At 39.6% G+C, this 15,956-nt stretch overlaps 1 protein-coding gene across 5 annotated transcripts in view; it reads right to left on the bottom strand.

Moving 5' to 3' along the window:
• The window catches only part of LOC137502690 (uncharacterized), a 91,205-nt gene that overhangs the window by 63,590 nt on the left and 11,659 nt on the right, over nt 1-15,956 (bottom strand). The window contains exons 2-3 of one of the 5 annotated variants that reach the window (XM_068229645.1): nt 7,391-7,558; nt 591-631 (exon numbers count right to left, since the gene is read on the bottom strand). Coding sequence is in view for 1 of the 5 variants with exons in the window: in XM_068229643.1 (XP_068085744.1) it covers nt 591-631; nt 7,502-7,519 (59 nt within the window). In the remaining 4 variants the exon portion in view is untranslated. The remainder of the gene's footprint in view (nt 1-590; nt 632-7,390; nt 7,559-15,956) is intronic. The other 4 variants (XM_068229643.1, XM_068229646.1, XM_068229647.1 and 1 more) reach the window with 4 other exon arrangements.

Here is a 15,956-nt window from a genome sequence, read left to right as displayed (position 1 = left end):
AATATCAGAGAATATATCATCAGGGATCACAAGGCTTTTGGAACTCTGGTTGCAAAGCACACGTTCACGGAAAAGGCTAAAAGAACCACAGGGAGACAATGGACGGAAGAACGCAAGAAACAGCATAGCGAGTTCATGAATAGATTTTGGGAGGAGAAGAAGAAAGGAAAACCATCATCAAGCTAACAGGTTCCAACGCGCTCTGTAAACGGGCATAACGAAGAAAGAAAGAAAGAAAGAAAGAAGAAGAAGAATAACAGCGTCATATGCCATCACTCCGTATGGGCACTACGGAATTTAATCCAGGCTTTTGGCTGACAATCTAGTGTTTAAAAATTGTAAATCACCACCTCCCTTAAGCTGAATTTTTTATGACCAACGGACTCGAACCGGATTATAAGATTATAAGGTAAAGAAAATTTAGAAATCTCATACCAATGTCAGACAATATATACTTCACCCTTACCGATCATGGCGAGCTAGTTGTACACAGAATATCTTAAACACTAATGAATATCTACCCGTTTACCCGCCATGTTTTGACGGGAATTCTGCTAGTTATTATTATTACTGCACTAGACACATCTTACCTTGCCGAAGGAGGAGCAGTGCTGGTGCCCGGTTCTCCATCCTGAAATAAAAACACAAACTATATCACCGGTTTATTCAGTAGGAACCAGTCTTAACCCCACAGCAACGTCTGCAAGGTGATTCAGAAGGATGGGTAGAAATATAGGGGCGAGTGAAAAGAACGACATTAACGGGTTCAAGAGGATCAAATTACCGCTACTACTGGACAACGGTTCTTGTTCTACTCTGAACAAAGCGCTGATGTGGAACAGGTGACACTGAAGCAGACACTGATAACGATAAAGGCAGCACTCACCGACAGTCCGAGAGGTGAAGAATCAGCTCACACGTCATTCCGTCGCTTATTTAACTGACCTGGTCGAATGATTGGATAATGTCCATTCCCATCACGCTTCGGCAAAGTTGTGGACAAGCTGAAGAGTCTTTTAACTGGTGGTTGTGGGGAACTACAACTCTCCCCTACTAACACTAATCTGAACGAAATAAAGAAGGCATCAGCAAAAAAAAGTAAGGCCGAGTCTGAAGAGAACAAGAATTGACCAAGGGAAGTCAGGCAGCACTCAGCTAGAAGGATCTCATGTTCAGAGCCCTCTTATGATATGCCACACTCATCTCTCAACTATTTAGGCGTGTTTATAAAAACAAATTCGTCATTATCTTCTTAACAGTCAGGTTGTTCTTAAAATGAGTTATTCACAAAGTAGACAGTGCGTACGTCACGGGATAAGACAATGTTTTCATCTTTTGAAGAGTGAGGTGGCTCTCCTGTGTTCTCTATTCCTTCATCCAGATTTGCACTTTTTCTTCTTCAATTTTGCTTAGATCTGAACTTTTCGCTTTCTTCAAGCATCAAGCTTCTGATTCGCTCGTGCTAGGAGGTTGTTTATACTTCCAGCCTGGAACAGGTTCGAAGACGTCCGGGAGAGAATCAATCAATCAATCAATCAATCAATCAATCAATCAATCAATCAATCAATCAATCAATCAATCAATCAATCAATCAATCAATCAATCAATCAATCAATCAATCAATCAATCAATCAATCAATCAATCAATCAATCAATTCCTATCACTTACGTCGTAATCTTTTCGTAAATAATTTCAGAGAATTTGGTACTTAATGAAACTTGTCTTGGAACTCCTCTCACTACAAACGAATATTTGCACGAATTTGTCCTCATGAATTCAGGTCAGAGAGCATTGCATGTTATTAGTCTCTTCCTTGCTGCACCGTGAGTTGCAAGCATTTGACAGAACTCTTTGCTGTATCCTTAAAACGTTCCGTCGATGAAGTTGTCGTAAATTTGTGAGGTCTTTCTTCCTTTTTCACGGCTCAGTATAGTAATTCATTCCCCACCTTTCTTAACAGTATTTCGTCACAGACGATTTCATTCCCATACTTCAGTACCTTCTGGTTGCCTTGTGCCCTGCTCCTGTGCTTGGCATTTCGATCACGAGTCCGTATCCCTTATTATAAAGACGTCGCAGCTATTCCGAGTACATTCTTGTTATGAGAGTTCCTTCTTCTTCCGCCATCTCGTGGCTCTAATCAAATTAAGCATCTTGAAAACGTGTTAAAATTTACAGAAATGTGAGTATTCAGTGACTCCAATAAACAGACACGCTACACGCCATAATACGGCACTGTACCTGATAGCCTAAATCCGTCGTCAAAATGATTATAGTTTGTATAATTAAAGCGAGAGTAAGTCCCAATGCTGTACAGAAAGAATGAGCTTTCTCCCGTAAGCCGAAATTTCAACATTTCGGGAAGCAACGAATAAGTTAGTACGCAGGACGGAAGGTCGCTACCAGCAGCTAGCGTGGCATGCGTAAAGTGAAAAGTCAAAATCCACCACGCAAGGTGAAATTCAATATTCAATATTGGACTTGAACCAGCATTCGCCGGATACATTTTGGAACTCTTACCAAGTATTTGATACGCGAATGAGTTTGAGCTAAGATATTTAGTTTACAAATAGCGCTACGTGTCCCACTGTCTTTAATGGTGTCCGCGCCGTTGTACCAGTCGATTCGCGTCAGGCTCATTGGATAGCTGAAGAAGCGAGCAACAGTCGTGAACAGTATTATTCTAAGTAATTTTAGTGATTTTTAAGCGTTTACCGCATGTGGAACAGTCATGGATGAAGTGAGTCAGGCCTACTGTTAAACATCAACAAAAATGTTCCGTAGACTATGATTCTCTTAGTGGAATTATTCCGTCTTCAGCAGGAATAGAACGCAAGTGTCCTAAACATTGACAAAACTTATATTATAGCAGAGGACGACGTTAGACTCTTGAGGGAACGGACTACAGTAGTCAGCCTAGTCTCAAATGTTTAAGAGACGCGGATTTCGTGAATTAAACAAACCAGTATTATCATTAGTGTGCTTGTAGTCGAAGTATTTCTCCCTGTATCATGTGTGTTACAAAGAAGTGTTGGGATATCTGTAATGAAGCCAACGTAGCTGTGGGATATGAGCGAACAGTAAATTATCAAACATGCCTTTCATGTAGAAATTATTGATTATAATGTAAGTTTTGTCAATGTTTAGGACACTTGCGTTTTATTCCTGCTGAAGACGGAATAATTCCACTAATTACTGATTATTCTCAGCTGTCAGAATAAATATATGTTTATAGTTGTTTAGTTGTATTTTTGGTAAGGTGAGTCAATTTCCGGGCGGAACAGGTTTCCTAGGAACGTGGATTTTGTTTTGTTTTGTTTGGAGGTTTCAAAGGCAAATTATTTTCATTTTGTTTTATGTGAGTAAAGTAATGGCGGATCCGACGATGGAGTTAAATACTTCAATAATCAAAATTTTAACGGCCAACAGGTAAACTGGTAAGATGTTTTCAATGTTAACGAAGTCCATTTGGATACAAAATGATGCCAGGGATAACGTTTTGGAATAACTGACGATGGAAAACGGTGACGTAAATAATAATAATAATAATAATAAATACCAGAAGATTTTGGGAACAGTTGATGTAGCACATTATCTCAATTACAGGTGACGTACAGGAAGGATAAGAGACAATGAGGTGTGGACAAAGAATGGAATACTGAGGTGGAAAGCAAAAATTATACACAATTGCGTGTTCCCTAGTTATCATGAGAATGAAGATTGAGATATGTGTATAACGGTAACGCCTGATGTGATCCCGTTGTTTCCCTCTGGTAAGGGAAGTATTTTACGACGAATTGATGAACTTTTGTGAGAATTATTAGGAGGATGGATAGCCTATTCTAGGGAGAATAAATGAGAATGAGGGAAAAATATCTCCGAACTAATAATATGAGGGAGATTTACTCCTATAAATTTCGAATACTATCATGATTATAGAAGTGTACAATCTTCGTGACATCGTGAAGTACGGCCGATTCGCACGACAAAATGATATTTGTAATTCGTCAGTAATGGAAAGGGTCGTTGGGAATATGTTTCTCGTGAAGGTAGTGGCGTATTTTTTTGACAGATTATGGTAAATTAAATGATCAGACCAGAGTTATCGCTTTTTTACTGTAAATGCAAGATGAGGAATATATTTTTGGTTTTTAGGCAACGTTAAAAATGAAATTAATAATGAAAGTCAGAGCCCAGGCACAGATTTTAACACATTATAAAGATGAGTGAGTTAAAAATGAATGCCTTGGTTACGAACTCATGCCCACTTAGTTTATGAATTAAACATTAGTCCATAGAAACCCTGTGATTTTGAAGGAGGAGATGTCGAACTCGGCGCCAATGACCACCGCTGGAGGGTATTTTATTTTTCGGGCTTTGGAGGTCGTTTCTCGATAATTATATTATTTTCTTCTTTGTATGGTTGAGGTAAAGTTGTTTCGTGGATTTTTGAGTTTACATTTTTTTCATGCACGACACTACGCCTGTGTGCGACTTGTATCGTGTACAAAGGATTTAGATTAAACTTTAGCGTTAGGATTGACAGTTGAGAAATTGAGGACTGTAGTTTGACAGGCATAGCTACGGCAATAGACGACTACTGGACGAATAGATGACTAACTAGGTCACTCAGTATGTAAAGCTGTTAATTTAGAAACAGAATTAATGGTATATTGTCAAATGGGAAATGTAGCCTAAGTGATAACGGTGATCACGTGGTCGCTGAATAATGTAATCAGTGACAAGTAACAATACGTCCATTTGGCAAATCCATTCCCTTTGGTGTAAAATAAATTATGAGCCCCACTTTGAGCCTCCAGTAGGATTGTGAGAGATTGCAACACCATGCATTTAAATTTTGTGGATCCTAATTTCCATCTCAGGTTCTTTGTTCCTCTTCGAGATTATTGTAGTCAAAGTTGTGGATCCGAGTTACGTCCAGGCTATAATTCCAGTCACTATTTTCCTATGAATTGTGAACAGCCTTGAACTGTAATGGCGAGTGATCGTGTCATGTGGTAACAGCCCGTTGACATTCATGAATAATAAGGCTACTCGTTCGAAGGAAAATGGTATGCATACTTAACAGCGGAATGGCAAAAGATCATTTGTGTTTGTATTTGAATACGAGAATATACACACTTAATATTGTTAAGGCGTAATTATAAATGCTTCGGTGTAAGCACACCAGCTTAAAATTCAAGCTAATTAGTAAGTTAACCTTATATACATTTGTTGGTATTTATGGATACAACGGAAAATGTAGACAGGTACTAATCAATGTATGTAACTTTACAAGTCGTGTGTTTTACATCTATCCTAATGTAGATATAGTAAAAAATCTCTGAATAGAATTTTTGATCCGAGAAATTTTTCATTTAGTAGGAATGGTTGTATCCCTTATCATTAAATTTGCTGCATCGGTTATTGCTTTTAATAAAATTTATCTCTAAAAATAAATTTCTATGCACAGTTTTTACTAACAGTTAAGTCTCCTATCGACTGTTTTTATGTCTGGATACTTCAGCTATTCCGAGTTTATCTCCAACTAGGCTCCTGTCTCAACATCACGTGACAAAACTCGTTGAAACTCGGGGAAATAAACACAATTGTTACAAACGTTCCCGTGAACGAAATGCACCCGCGATTATTTCAGCCATTCCAGTCACTTTGTGTAGTTATCAGCATCACCTTAAGGCTGTGTTTATTCATCTGCCCACAAGGAATTCATATTTGAGAATACTCGTTCGGAACACCGCGACCCAGCACCGGTAACTTGATTTGCTATAAGATTTCCAAATAGTCAGGTTTTCTGCGAACATATACGCTTGACGTACACTCTTCGTCAGAATGAATAATATCCTCAACTTCAACAGACGAAGTTACTTTGTTGTTACTTTAAAATTTTCCAGAGATTCTGCCCATCTTCCTAAATATTCTGGTACAAAGTGATAGAAATATTCAACATAGTTACAACCGCAATGTAAGTTACTCTCGTTGTAGACCTGCTGGAATGCGGGTACCGACTCCCGGATGGTGTGCTCCCTAGAGAGCGAGAAACGTCCCTTATTTTCTTTCGATACTTGAAGTAAAATGCTGGGCTTGAATAATGCTAAGAAAATAGCATTTCATTGTAAATTTTCATCAATAAGGAAATCTGTCTGTGAGACGCTTGGCCCGCAGTTCACTGGTAACTGTTTTCAGGTTAAAGATACGCTGTGGAGAACTCAGTCCTAGGGTGAAGGGTGCGAGGTATGAGGAGGAAGCGCGCCGGTGGACGCTTTCAGAGGGAGGAAATAGCTTCACGACGTCAAGCTTCGTACGACGGAGGAGAAGAACTTATTGGACTTACTTCCCCTGGATTATTTCTTCACTACCTGAAGGCAGAGAATATTACTGCTGTAAACCCAGATTTCATCGGCAGTGCAGACGAGAATCAGACTGGATTATTTTATTATTATAACTGTTGGGTTCTTAAGACTGTTGATCAGTTAAACCAAAAACTAGGAACAAATCCGCACCCTTGATACCTGCGGTTTGAGGTGAATTCGAAGCGGTTAGCTTGATCTGAAACCGAGTCCACGGACTTTTCTTGGGCAAATTGAGTCCAGTACTCGTATCATTGGTCGGCAACCGTTTGCTCTTGTATTCCATTGACAGGCTGAGGCATGTGATTGCTAACTGAATGATCGCCTGTGGACTCCAGAACAATGGGAAAGCCACACGTTGTCGCAGTCTGACGTGTGTAAAGGCCAAGTGATTATTACTTAGCAGAGTGCCTTGTTCCATGAATGAAATTTAGTGGAGAGAACACTTTGGTAAGGGCCTGTTCTTCGTGGTTTGGTCCTGGACCAATGTCTTTATTTACTCGACACTTGAATATCGAAGACTGACAGAAATTATTGGATGATTCAATGCTACCCACCCTCTGACAACAATTTGTTAGCGACCTTTACCACGTTTACATGACAATGCACCCATTCATAAAGCAATGGTCATATTCCATGTATTCCAGATCGGTCCAAATAGAAGTGAATAAATACGAATGGCAGGCACAAAGCTCTGACCTAAACCCAAATGAGTATTTCTGGGATGAGTTAAAGTCCAGATTGACTAACAGACCGCGCGCCAGTCTAACGTTATTCTCAAGAAACTGCGCCCTTTTGTAAATAACATCATGCAGGATAATAGAGCTGGCTTCAGGCACAATCGATCAAACACAGACCACATTTTCACTTTGTGGGAACTGCTTGTGAAACCCTGGGATTATGATACCATATTTATAATATTTTCAATGACTTTCAATTCACATACGAAAATATTGACAGATAAACAGACTCTAAACACACTGCGTGAATTTAAGATAACTGTTACAAACATCTGCCGTACCAAAAGTCTTAATAGAAAGGTGGAGGCTCATGACATAGCAGCTCTAGTACTTGCGGTGTCCAGTCATTAATGCCGATGTAGTGTTCCGCATCAATGTAGATGAGGACTCACCTCAGGACTCTTGCTCATGATGACCAGAAATGATGAAGTCCCTCTGCTCCGGAACAGCTAGAAAATAGATATTCATATTAGTGCTTTATGCGATATTCACTCTGTTAAGAAAAGAACATCTTTGGTGAGAGCTTCATTATGCACTACCGATGAAGAAACGTTGACGAAAGCTAAATGGGATAATTGATAATATGTTCCCCAATGAAGGGAGCAGCATAATTCCTTCTCCCCTTGCCCATGTTTATGTCCTCTGCAAGCTTTGCTCTGATTTCGTTTGTCTACTTACGAATATTTTTAAAATTGTTCCTGCAAGTTGACAAGTTTTATGAAGCATTGAGGAACATCGTGGTCGTGGTCAACGGCAAGGATAGAATAGCGGTAATGGGCGATTTCAATGCGAGAGTTGGAAATAGAACTGAAGGATACGAAAGGGTGATTGGTAAATGTGGGGAAGATATGGGGGCTATTAGGAATGGACAGCATTTGCTGGACTTCTGTGCTAGTATGAGTTTAGCTGTTACGAATACATTCTTCAAGCATAAGGATACACGTGCGAAGCTAGGGGTACCGGATCCATAATACACTATATATTAACCGACTTCGAATTATGGAAATCTGTCACTAATGTACGAGTTTTCCGGGGATTTTTCGATGATACAGACTACTATCTGATCTGTAGTGAGCTAATTATCTCTAGGCCTAGGGTAGAGAAAGTGAAATCTGTCTGCAAACGAATAGGGGTAGAAAATCTCCAGGACGAGGAACTTAGACACAAGTACATGGATATGATTAGTGAGAAGTTTCGAACAGTAGACAGTAAGGAGGTTCAGGATATAGAAAGTGAATGGGTGGCATACAGGGATGCTGTAGTAGAAACAGCAAGGGAATGCTTAGGAACAACTGTGTGTAAAGATGGGAAAAGTCGAATATCTTGGTGGGATGATGAAGTGAGAGCAGCTTGTAAACTTAAAAGGAAGGCTTATCAGAAATGGCTCCAAACAAGAGCCGAGGCAGACAGGGATTGGTACGTAGATGAAAGAAACAGAGCGAAACAAATAGATGTTGAATCCAAAAAGACGTCATGGGAAGATTTTGGTAATAACCTGGAAAGACTAGGCCAAGCAGCAGGGAAACCTTTTTGGACAGTAATAAAGAATCTTAGGAAGGGAGGGAAAAAGCAAATGAAAAGTGTTTTGAGTAACTCAGGTGAACTCATAATAAATCCCAGGGAATCACTGGAGAGGTGGATGGAATATTTTGAACAGCTTCTCAACGTAAAAGGAAAACTTCCTCGTGGTGTTGTGAACAGCCAAGCTCATGGTGAGGAGAAAAATGGTGTTGGTGATATTAAGCTTGAGGAAGTGGAAAGGATGGTACATAAACTCCATTGTCATAAAGCAGCAGGAATAGATGAAATTAGACCTGAAATGGTGAAGTATAGTGCGAATGCAGGGATGACATGGCTTCATAGAGTAGTAAAATTAGCATGGAGTGTTGGTAAGGTACCTTCAGATTGGACAAAAGCAGTAATTGCACCTATCTCTAAGCAAGGGAACAGGAAGGATTGCAACAATTATCGAGGTATCTCATTGATTAGTGTACCAGGCAAGATATTCACTGGCTTCTTGGAAGGAAGGGTGCGATCAGTAGTTACTCTCATGCCCATGTCTCCGAAATAAGAAATCCAGCGGTGAAATGTCCACTCATGCGGACGTGGATTCGATCCCCAGTGACCAATTGCAAACTCACAAAGCATTCTTATTATTATTTCACTTTAATTTGCAAACTCGCAATGCATTCTTCTTATTATTTCTTATGACCTTCCGTACGCAAAACGCATAATTACACACCCTGGTACTCTCATATATCTGGAGGTCTGGTATCAAATATGGATAACTACGGTACAAATAATCACTGCAGTGATTGAAAAACAAAATAAACTGGGTTAGCAGAAAGAAAAACATGACACTTTAAATGAACTTAAATCAATGTATTTAAAAACAGCATGCATTAATCGAAAGATATAACGCATATTTATATTATATGCAACAAACAAATAATCAACTAATTATTCTAACCCATAATTACGTTAATGAAAATTATTTCATACGTATATCTAAAATAAAATCATGGATTCGTGAAGCGATGCATGCGTTACGTTAAGTAACCATGATTGACTTACACTTATCCCCGTCTTATCGCGATAACATTCCCAAATATATCAAATTTGTATACTCATTCCTGTGTAGAATTCCATTGTCTCGTGGCGATTGAGAAGCCTCATGGCCCCATATCCGTCTATTCGTCCATCTTGCCGAACTTTATAACATTAATGTGAAAAACCACTCCTGGGCGATTACCCATTATTAATACCTTAATTCTGAATTTACAATAATTTATACAACAAAACACTTATAGGTGCCTAAGACCCATTTAACTTTCACAATTATTCTCTTCGCTTACACCCGCACCACAAGTTGTGACGCTTACGACGCGGTGTCGTTTTATTCGACCAGGCGCGTTTCGCGATTTTCATCCGGCACTTCCCGAAATCTTCCTAGGCCGTCTAGTGTTCGCCACGCTCCTACAGTTTCCTGCTCCGTTATTTTACCGTCTATCTTGAAACTTATTAATTCAGGCTCCCCACACTGCCTCTATAAAGTACTATCGGCTTTCTTTTGATAAATTATTTTCAATCACATGAAACTTTTATAAGTGTATAAAATTCATCATACTGTTATACTGATATCATCACTCGGTACTACGAATAATATCACTGTCCGTCTTCACTTCCATAATGACTTACGTACTTTCAGCGTAGAAGCGTCTCCATGCACACGCGGCCCTAACTGACTGACTTAGAATGCGTCTCGAGGTACTGACTTGACGTGTCAAAGTATCAAACTGTTTTTGTGAGGTTCCAGTCCCTCGTATTTATGGACGATGTGCCTTACCGCGTGGGTCATTCGCGGTCATTTCATAAATCGGCACTTGCACGTTGATTTGGATCTCTTAATTTATCCCACTTAATAAACTGGCGGTAAACAGTCACGTGTCGTATTCTTATCTCATATCGCTCGGAGATCACGAAGATAATACTCGATTTCTGTCCTCTTTTCACGCACTAAGTCGGCGTCCATGCTAGCGTTATCTTTCTGACCAATAACGATCCAGCGGGAGTCTAATTCCTGGAACTCTGTATTTTAATTCATCAAACTTACAGTTAATTAACATGAATATGATATTTAAATTTCCCATCTGTTCAATTCGGTGGTTGGAATATTTTAATTATCATTATCTGAGAAGATAACTGGAGTTCATATTGTATTCTGTCATGTTGGTGCATCTGTGGGCCCTTTAGAAATCTTGTCTTTGGCTGAAACTGCAGCGGGTAGTTTAAATATCTCTCCTCAACAACTTGACAACAATATGCCTGGTGGCACGGGAAAATTTATTGCGACATTTCTCCGTATTGGTGACGTATGGGTTGCAGCCTCCGTCACTTCCTTGTAGCAATCAGCTCTTTTGTTATGAGTGCTCGATTTAATACTCTTAACTTTCGATCAATATTGGTCAAATGTCACGTTTTAAACGATATCGATTTCATGGAGTATTTACGTGCTTATCAGAGCGAGTACCTAGAGGCTCACGATTCTTACGTGGTAAGTGCTTTGGCCGCCTAGTTCATAGATCGGCCCGTGGCTAGCGAATGGAGCATGTTCGAAGGCATTCCGTTTTCTCGAGACTACTTATCGGATATTTTAAACAGTCACACCTCTGAATTTACCATTCTGGCTGTAGTCAATGTTTTACATTTAATTTAGAAAGGAATGAAGTTTGTAATTTTATCCCGGCTGAAAATATAAAAAATTACTGCAACGTCGATCATGAGTGGTTACACGATACACAGTTAAGAAAAGCGGAAAATAAATCAACCTGCACAGCACTTTAAAAGTTTAACGTACAATAACCAGCAGATGAACTGCGCCAATACGCGCAAATACGTATCAGGTTGGGCAACGTGACGACTATAGTAAAGGAATTTGGAGCGGGTCTGGGCAAACCTACCTGGGCTATAGAGATACGAAAGTTGCGGGTTTCCAGAAAAATCAACTGTGATGTCTTGATTCAAGGTATTATTTTCCGAAACAAACATTACAAGGTAAATTCCGAACAAAATTCATCTATCCAAACAATCTAGTTACACCATTTTCAAAATATAAATTAGATGTACTTTGCCAAGTGCTTTGCCATTACGTCAAGAGGTTAACTGCAGATATCTTAACATAATGCAACTTCTACAATACAATTTTGAGGGTATGAAGAACCACAGGATACAGATACAATATTAAATGAAAGTTAATGTGTTTTCTAAGACATTTGAGCCACATAACGGGAATAAGGGGAAATCAGAAAGATTTAAACTTGGCGCAGATGCCAGTTTAACTCTCTTCCACACCAAAAGCACTACTGATGCGGGGCAGAGGAATAAACTATAGTACATCAAGTGACACGGAGATATTAGAGGCAAACCCCGAGGGAGATTAAATTAATCTACAAATTACATGTTTAGCAAAACAAAAGGAAAGGGGAATGCCTCGAAAGCAAACACGCAGGCCCAGCTGAAATGCTAAGGCTACTGAAGTAATTGAGTGGCGAGTGTGGGCGAGTAGGGCAAACTCCTATATGAAAATGCAAGCGAATATTAAATGTAAATTAAAGTGGAACTGAGATCAACAGTGCTTACGCCAAGGTAGCCCATCTCGGGAGCGAGGATGCACCGGACTAACGAGAGAACGAAAGACCACGAAATCTTACCTCGCTCTCTTAAAAAGGTAAAGACGGCCACAGTGTGATTACCGAGTGACCATTCTGAACACAGGAGCCTCCATATCGCCACTCATATACACCAATCAAAACTCTTTATCAAGTCGCGATGTTTTCACAGTATTCCAGAACATAGGCAGACATTAATCGCGAACTTTCCCTCTTGCAGAATTAGTAAGGACATGCTTCTAGAATCGACAGGGGCCAACACACCCTGTTCCAAAAGTCCGCGTCACAACCATCCTGGACTGTTACGGATATCACAGAACAATAATTTACAATCTAGTAGTTACTTAAGTAGATGAAGGGAATGCAAGCAAAATACTCCACAATAATATTATACACCATACAGGCTAGGTAGGTAACGGGAATACAAATAAAATATTCAACAACAACATTCTACATCATACAGACTCAGCACAGGTCTCAAGTCCCTCGGTAACACCACTAATAGCGAAAACAAACTCTCAATATAGTTAACAGTGGTGAAGGTCGTAACTGGTGTCTATACCCACCTCTTGCCCCGTTGCTGTACGGGTCGTATATGAAGTGAGATGAATCTACATAGAGAGTGTTTACGATTTGATGCCCTTCCTGATGAAAACAGAATCACAGCGATTAATGAGATGAAATGATTGTAGAAAGGGAGAAAGTAAAAGGCGCGGCCGGCACATAACGTACCGTTGTAGACTGGTACCAAGGCGTCTGCTCAAGGCTTAACATTCCCATCCGACGGACTATTCACCAACAAAAGCGTCATATGCACTCACTCCGTACGAATACTGCCGAGAGGTTTAGAATTTTATACACACTATTCGATCGCAGTCTACAGTAAAAAAAATTATGTAATTCAATTTCTCCTACACTGCCGGTCAATGTTCTGTTGGTGGAAATAGTTTTGACCAAAGGGAATCAAACCTGCTAACCATACAAACTTTACGCTCTAACGGTCATGGGTAAGAGGCAGTGTGTTCGTTATATTCAGCTACTTACTCAGTGTAGGCGACACTTGGGCAGTGCGCGGTTGGTTTGCTGCCAGCACTTTATTTGTGCCACATAAGTGTCAGTCTTCACACAGTCATTCCTCGCTCCATCGAGTCTCGTAATAAACTTTATAATTTGCAGCATTTCACCAGGGTGCTGAGAGCCGCATTTCGTCATCAGCTGGCTCTCTTCTAATGTTACGTATTTAATCTATTGTGTTTTGAACAAGATAAATAAAATGTTATTTGGACGAATGAATTGAATTCAGTGATATAGTCCTGTATATATTAAGAGATTTGTCTGTACATTGCTCAGAATTAAGAAAAAGATGGCATTTTTCTATCCGTCCTGCCCATAGAATGACAGAAGTGCAATTCTCAATTTTCCGTCTTGTTGTATGTTCCTTTCTTACAAGGTACTTTATGTCGCACCGACAAAGATAGGATTTGGCGACCATGGGATAGGAAATCGGGTGGCCTTAGCCTTAATTAGGTTACAGATCCAGAATTTGCCTGGTGTTAACGTGAGAAACCATCTTCAGCGATGTCGGCAGGGAAGTTCGAACCCACAATGTCCGGAAAGCGCGCCCGTAACCGAGCAGCCGACCGGCATGGTACGTATGTGTGAGAAAACAAATTGCTCAATGCAATTTGATGAAATAAGGCACTAACTTCAAGGATAAACACAATTCTATTCACGCTGAATGAAATGTTAGTTTAGGGGAAGAACTGAAATTCAATTCTCAGCCGACGCAATTTCCGATCTTTTATGATTTACATACTTCTACCGTATCGGCGGTCACATACAGTTTCTCCTGAATCTACACTTTTGTTGCTTAGTCCATATTTAATATCTGGTGAGTCACCACATCTCGTCAAGGTCAATTGTGAAGAAGACCATCAAAATGAGAAAAATCGTGAAGTAAATAACTCCTGAGGAAAAAACAAGAGGGAGTTGTGAAAGGAAGGAGGAACCCCTGCTCCTTTACACTGGATGCCCTAAATCATCAGAGTCAGAATATAACTAAATGTGTAGGCCTACAAACCTCTTAAAATTGATTAACAATAACAGTTTGTTTGTACTGCCACTCACCTCACCTACCCGAGAAGAACAACCTGCACGAATATAGGTAGGAAGTTACTGGGGACTTAAGTAAATTCGTTCCTGAGCTTGCTATTTCTGTGATTCATACGTTCGCTGATAGAAAACAGAATTATGTACACTTAGTGGAAAGCGGCTGGGCGCTCTGTGGCCCAATCATTTCATCTCCCAGGGTAAAACTGTTCGTGAATAATGAGAAAGTGTTTCGTTTTTTATTTCACTGTGCTTTTCATATGACAGCATTGAATTAACCACGACATTCCAGTCTGTTAATACTCTGACAAGAATACTGACGTCATGGTCGAGTTCAGTTTAATATTGCGCCTCGAAAACCCGTTATGTGGCAATGTTGAGGACAGAAATACTGCCCCGCTCGACATGTTTCTTTGTAAGAGCTCAGGCAATACGGACATAACGTTCATGTTCTGAGCTGAAATACTGCCCCGTTCGACATGTTTCCTTGAAATATTTCAGACAATACAGACAGAACGTTCCTGTCTGAGCTGAAATATTGCCCCGATCAGTTCCATTTCAGCTTGCGAGGTGAAAGGACGTGGTGTGCTGAGCGTTTGAAAAGTATAGGCGTGTGCTAACATGGGAGTTTCAACAGATCAATACAGGTGTGCTACAGGTAGATGGCATAGAAGATGGAAAGTGAAATAAACTCAAATGGTGAAAAATAGCTTCAACATCACGCAAATTGTATTGTCATTACTGTGGAACAAAAAATGAATTCCAGGATTTGAAGACCTTCAAACAAACAGAACTTAAGGATACCACAGAGAGCATAATGCAGAAAAAACCGAGATAGATGAAATGAGGACGAAAGTCGTGTGTCTAGAAGAAAGACTAAAAGGAAGCTTGAAGGAAAGGAAAAGATACGAGTGAAGGAAAAAAGGAAGAGAAACATTATAATCTACGGGCTGGTAGAAACAAAAAAGAGAAATTTAATGAAATGTTAGACAGAATACTTTCCTTAATCAGACATACTTTGAAGGTCGAGTGTAATGAAAGTGATATCGATAATGCCTTTAGACTAGAGAGGAATACGGGAAGAAGACTCTAATATAATTTCTATTTATTATCAGAATGTGAGAGGACTCAACACCAAACTAAATGAATTTTGCGTAAATAATACCGATTCAGAACATGATGTATTGTTAATTTCCGAGACATGGTTAAGTAGTGACGTCAGCAATAGTGAACTCTTGGATAATAGGTATAATGTATATCGTAGAGATAGAATGGGTACCAAGAGGGGAGGAGGGGTACTTATTGCTGTCAATCAGGAGATCATGTCACAGCAACTAGATTTAAAATTTAAGGATATTGAGGCAGTATGTGTTAAAATAGTGTTGCACCATCATACATACTACATTGTATCTGTATACTTTCCACCTGCCAGTGATCTAGAAACATACTTAACATTTTATAATTTATTTGAAACTAATGAAAAACTTCAAAGCCAGGATATCATACTTGTAGGCGATTTCAACCTTCCATTAATAGTTAGTTCAGATTATGATATGTTAAATGGTGGAAT

The sequence above is a fragment of the Anabrus simplex genome, chromosome 11 (genome assembly GCF_040414725.1).
Source record: "Anabrus simplex isolate iqAnaSimp1 chromosome 11, ASM4041472v1, whole genome shotgun sequence".
NCBI lineage: Eukaryota > Metazoa > Arthropoda > Insecta > Orthoptera > Tettigoniidae > Anabrus > Anabrus simplex.
Note: the sequence above shows the minus strand (reverse complement) of the source record. Positions and strands in the feature narration are given on the sequence as shown.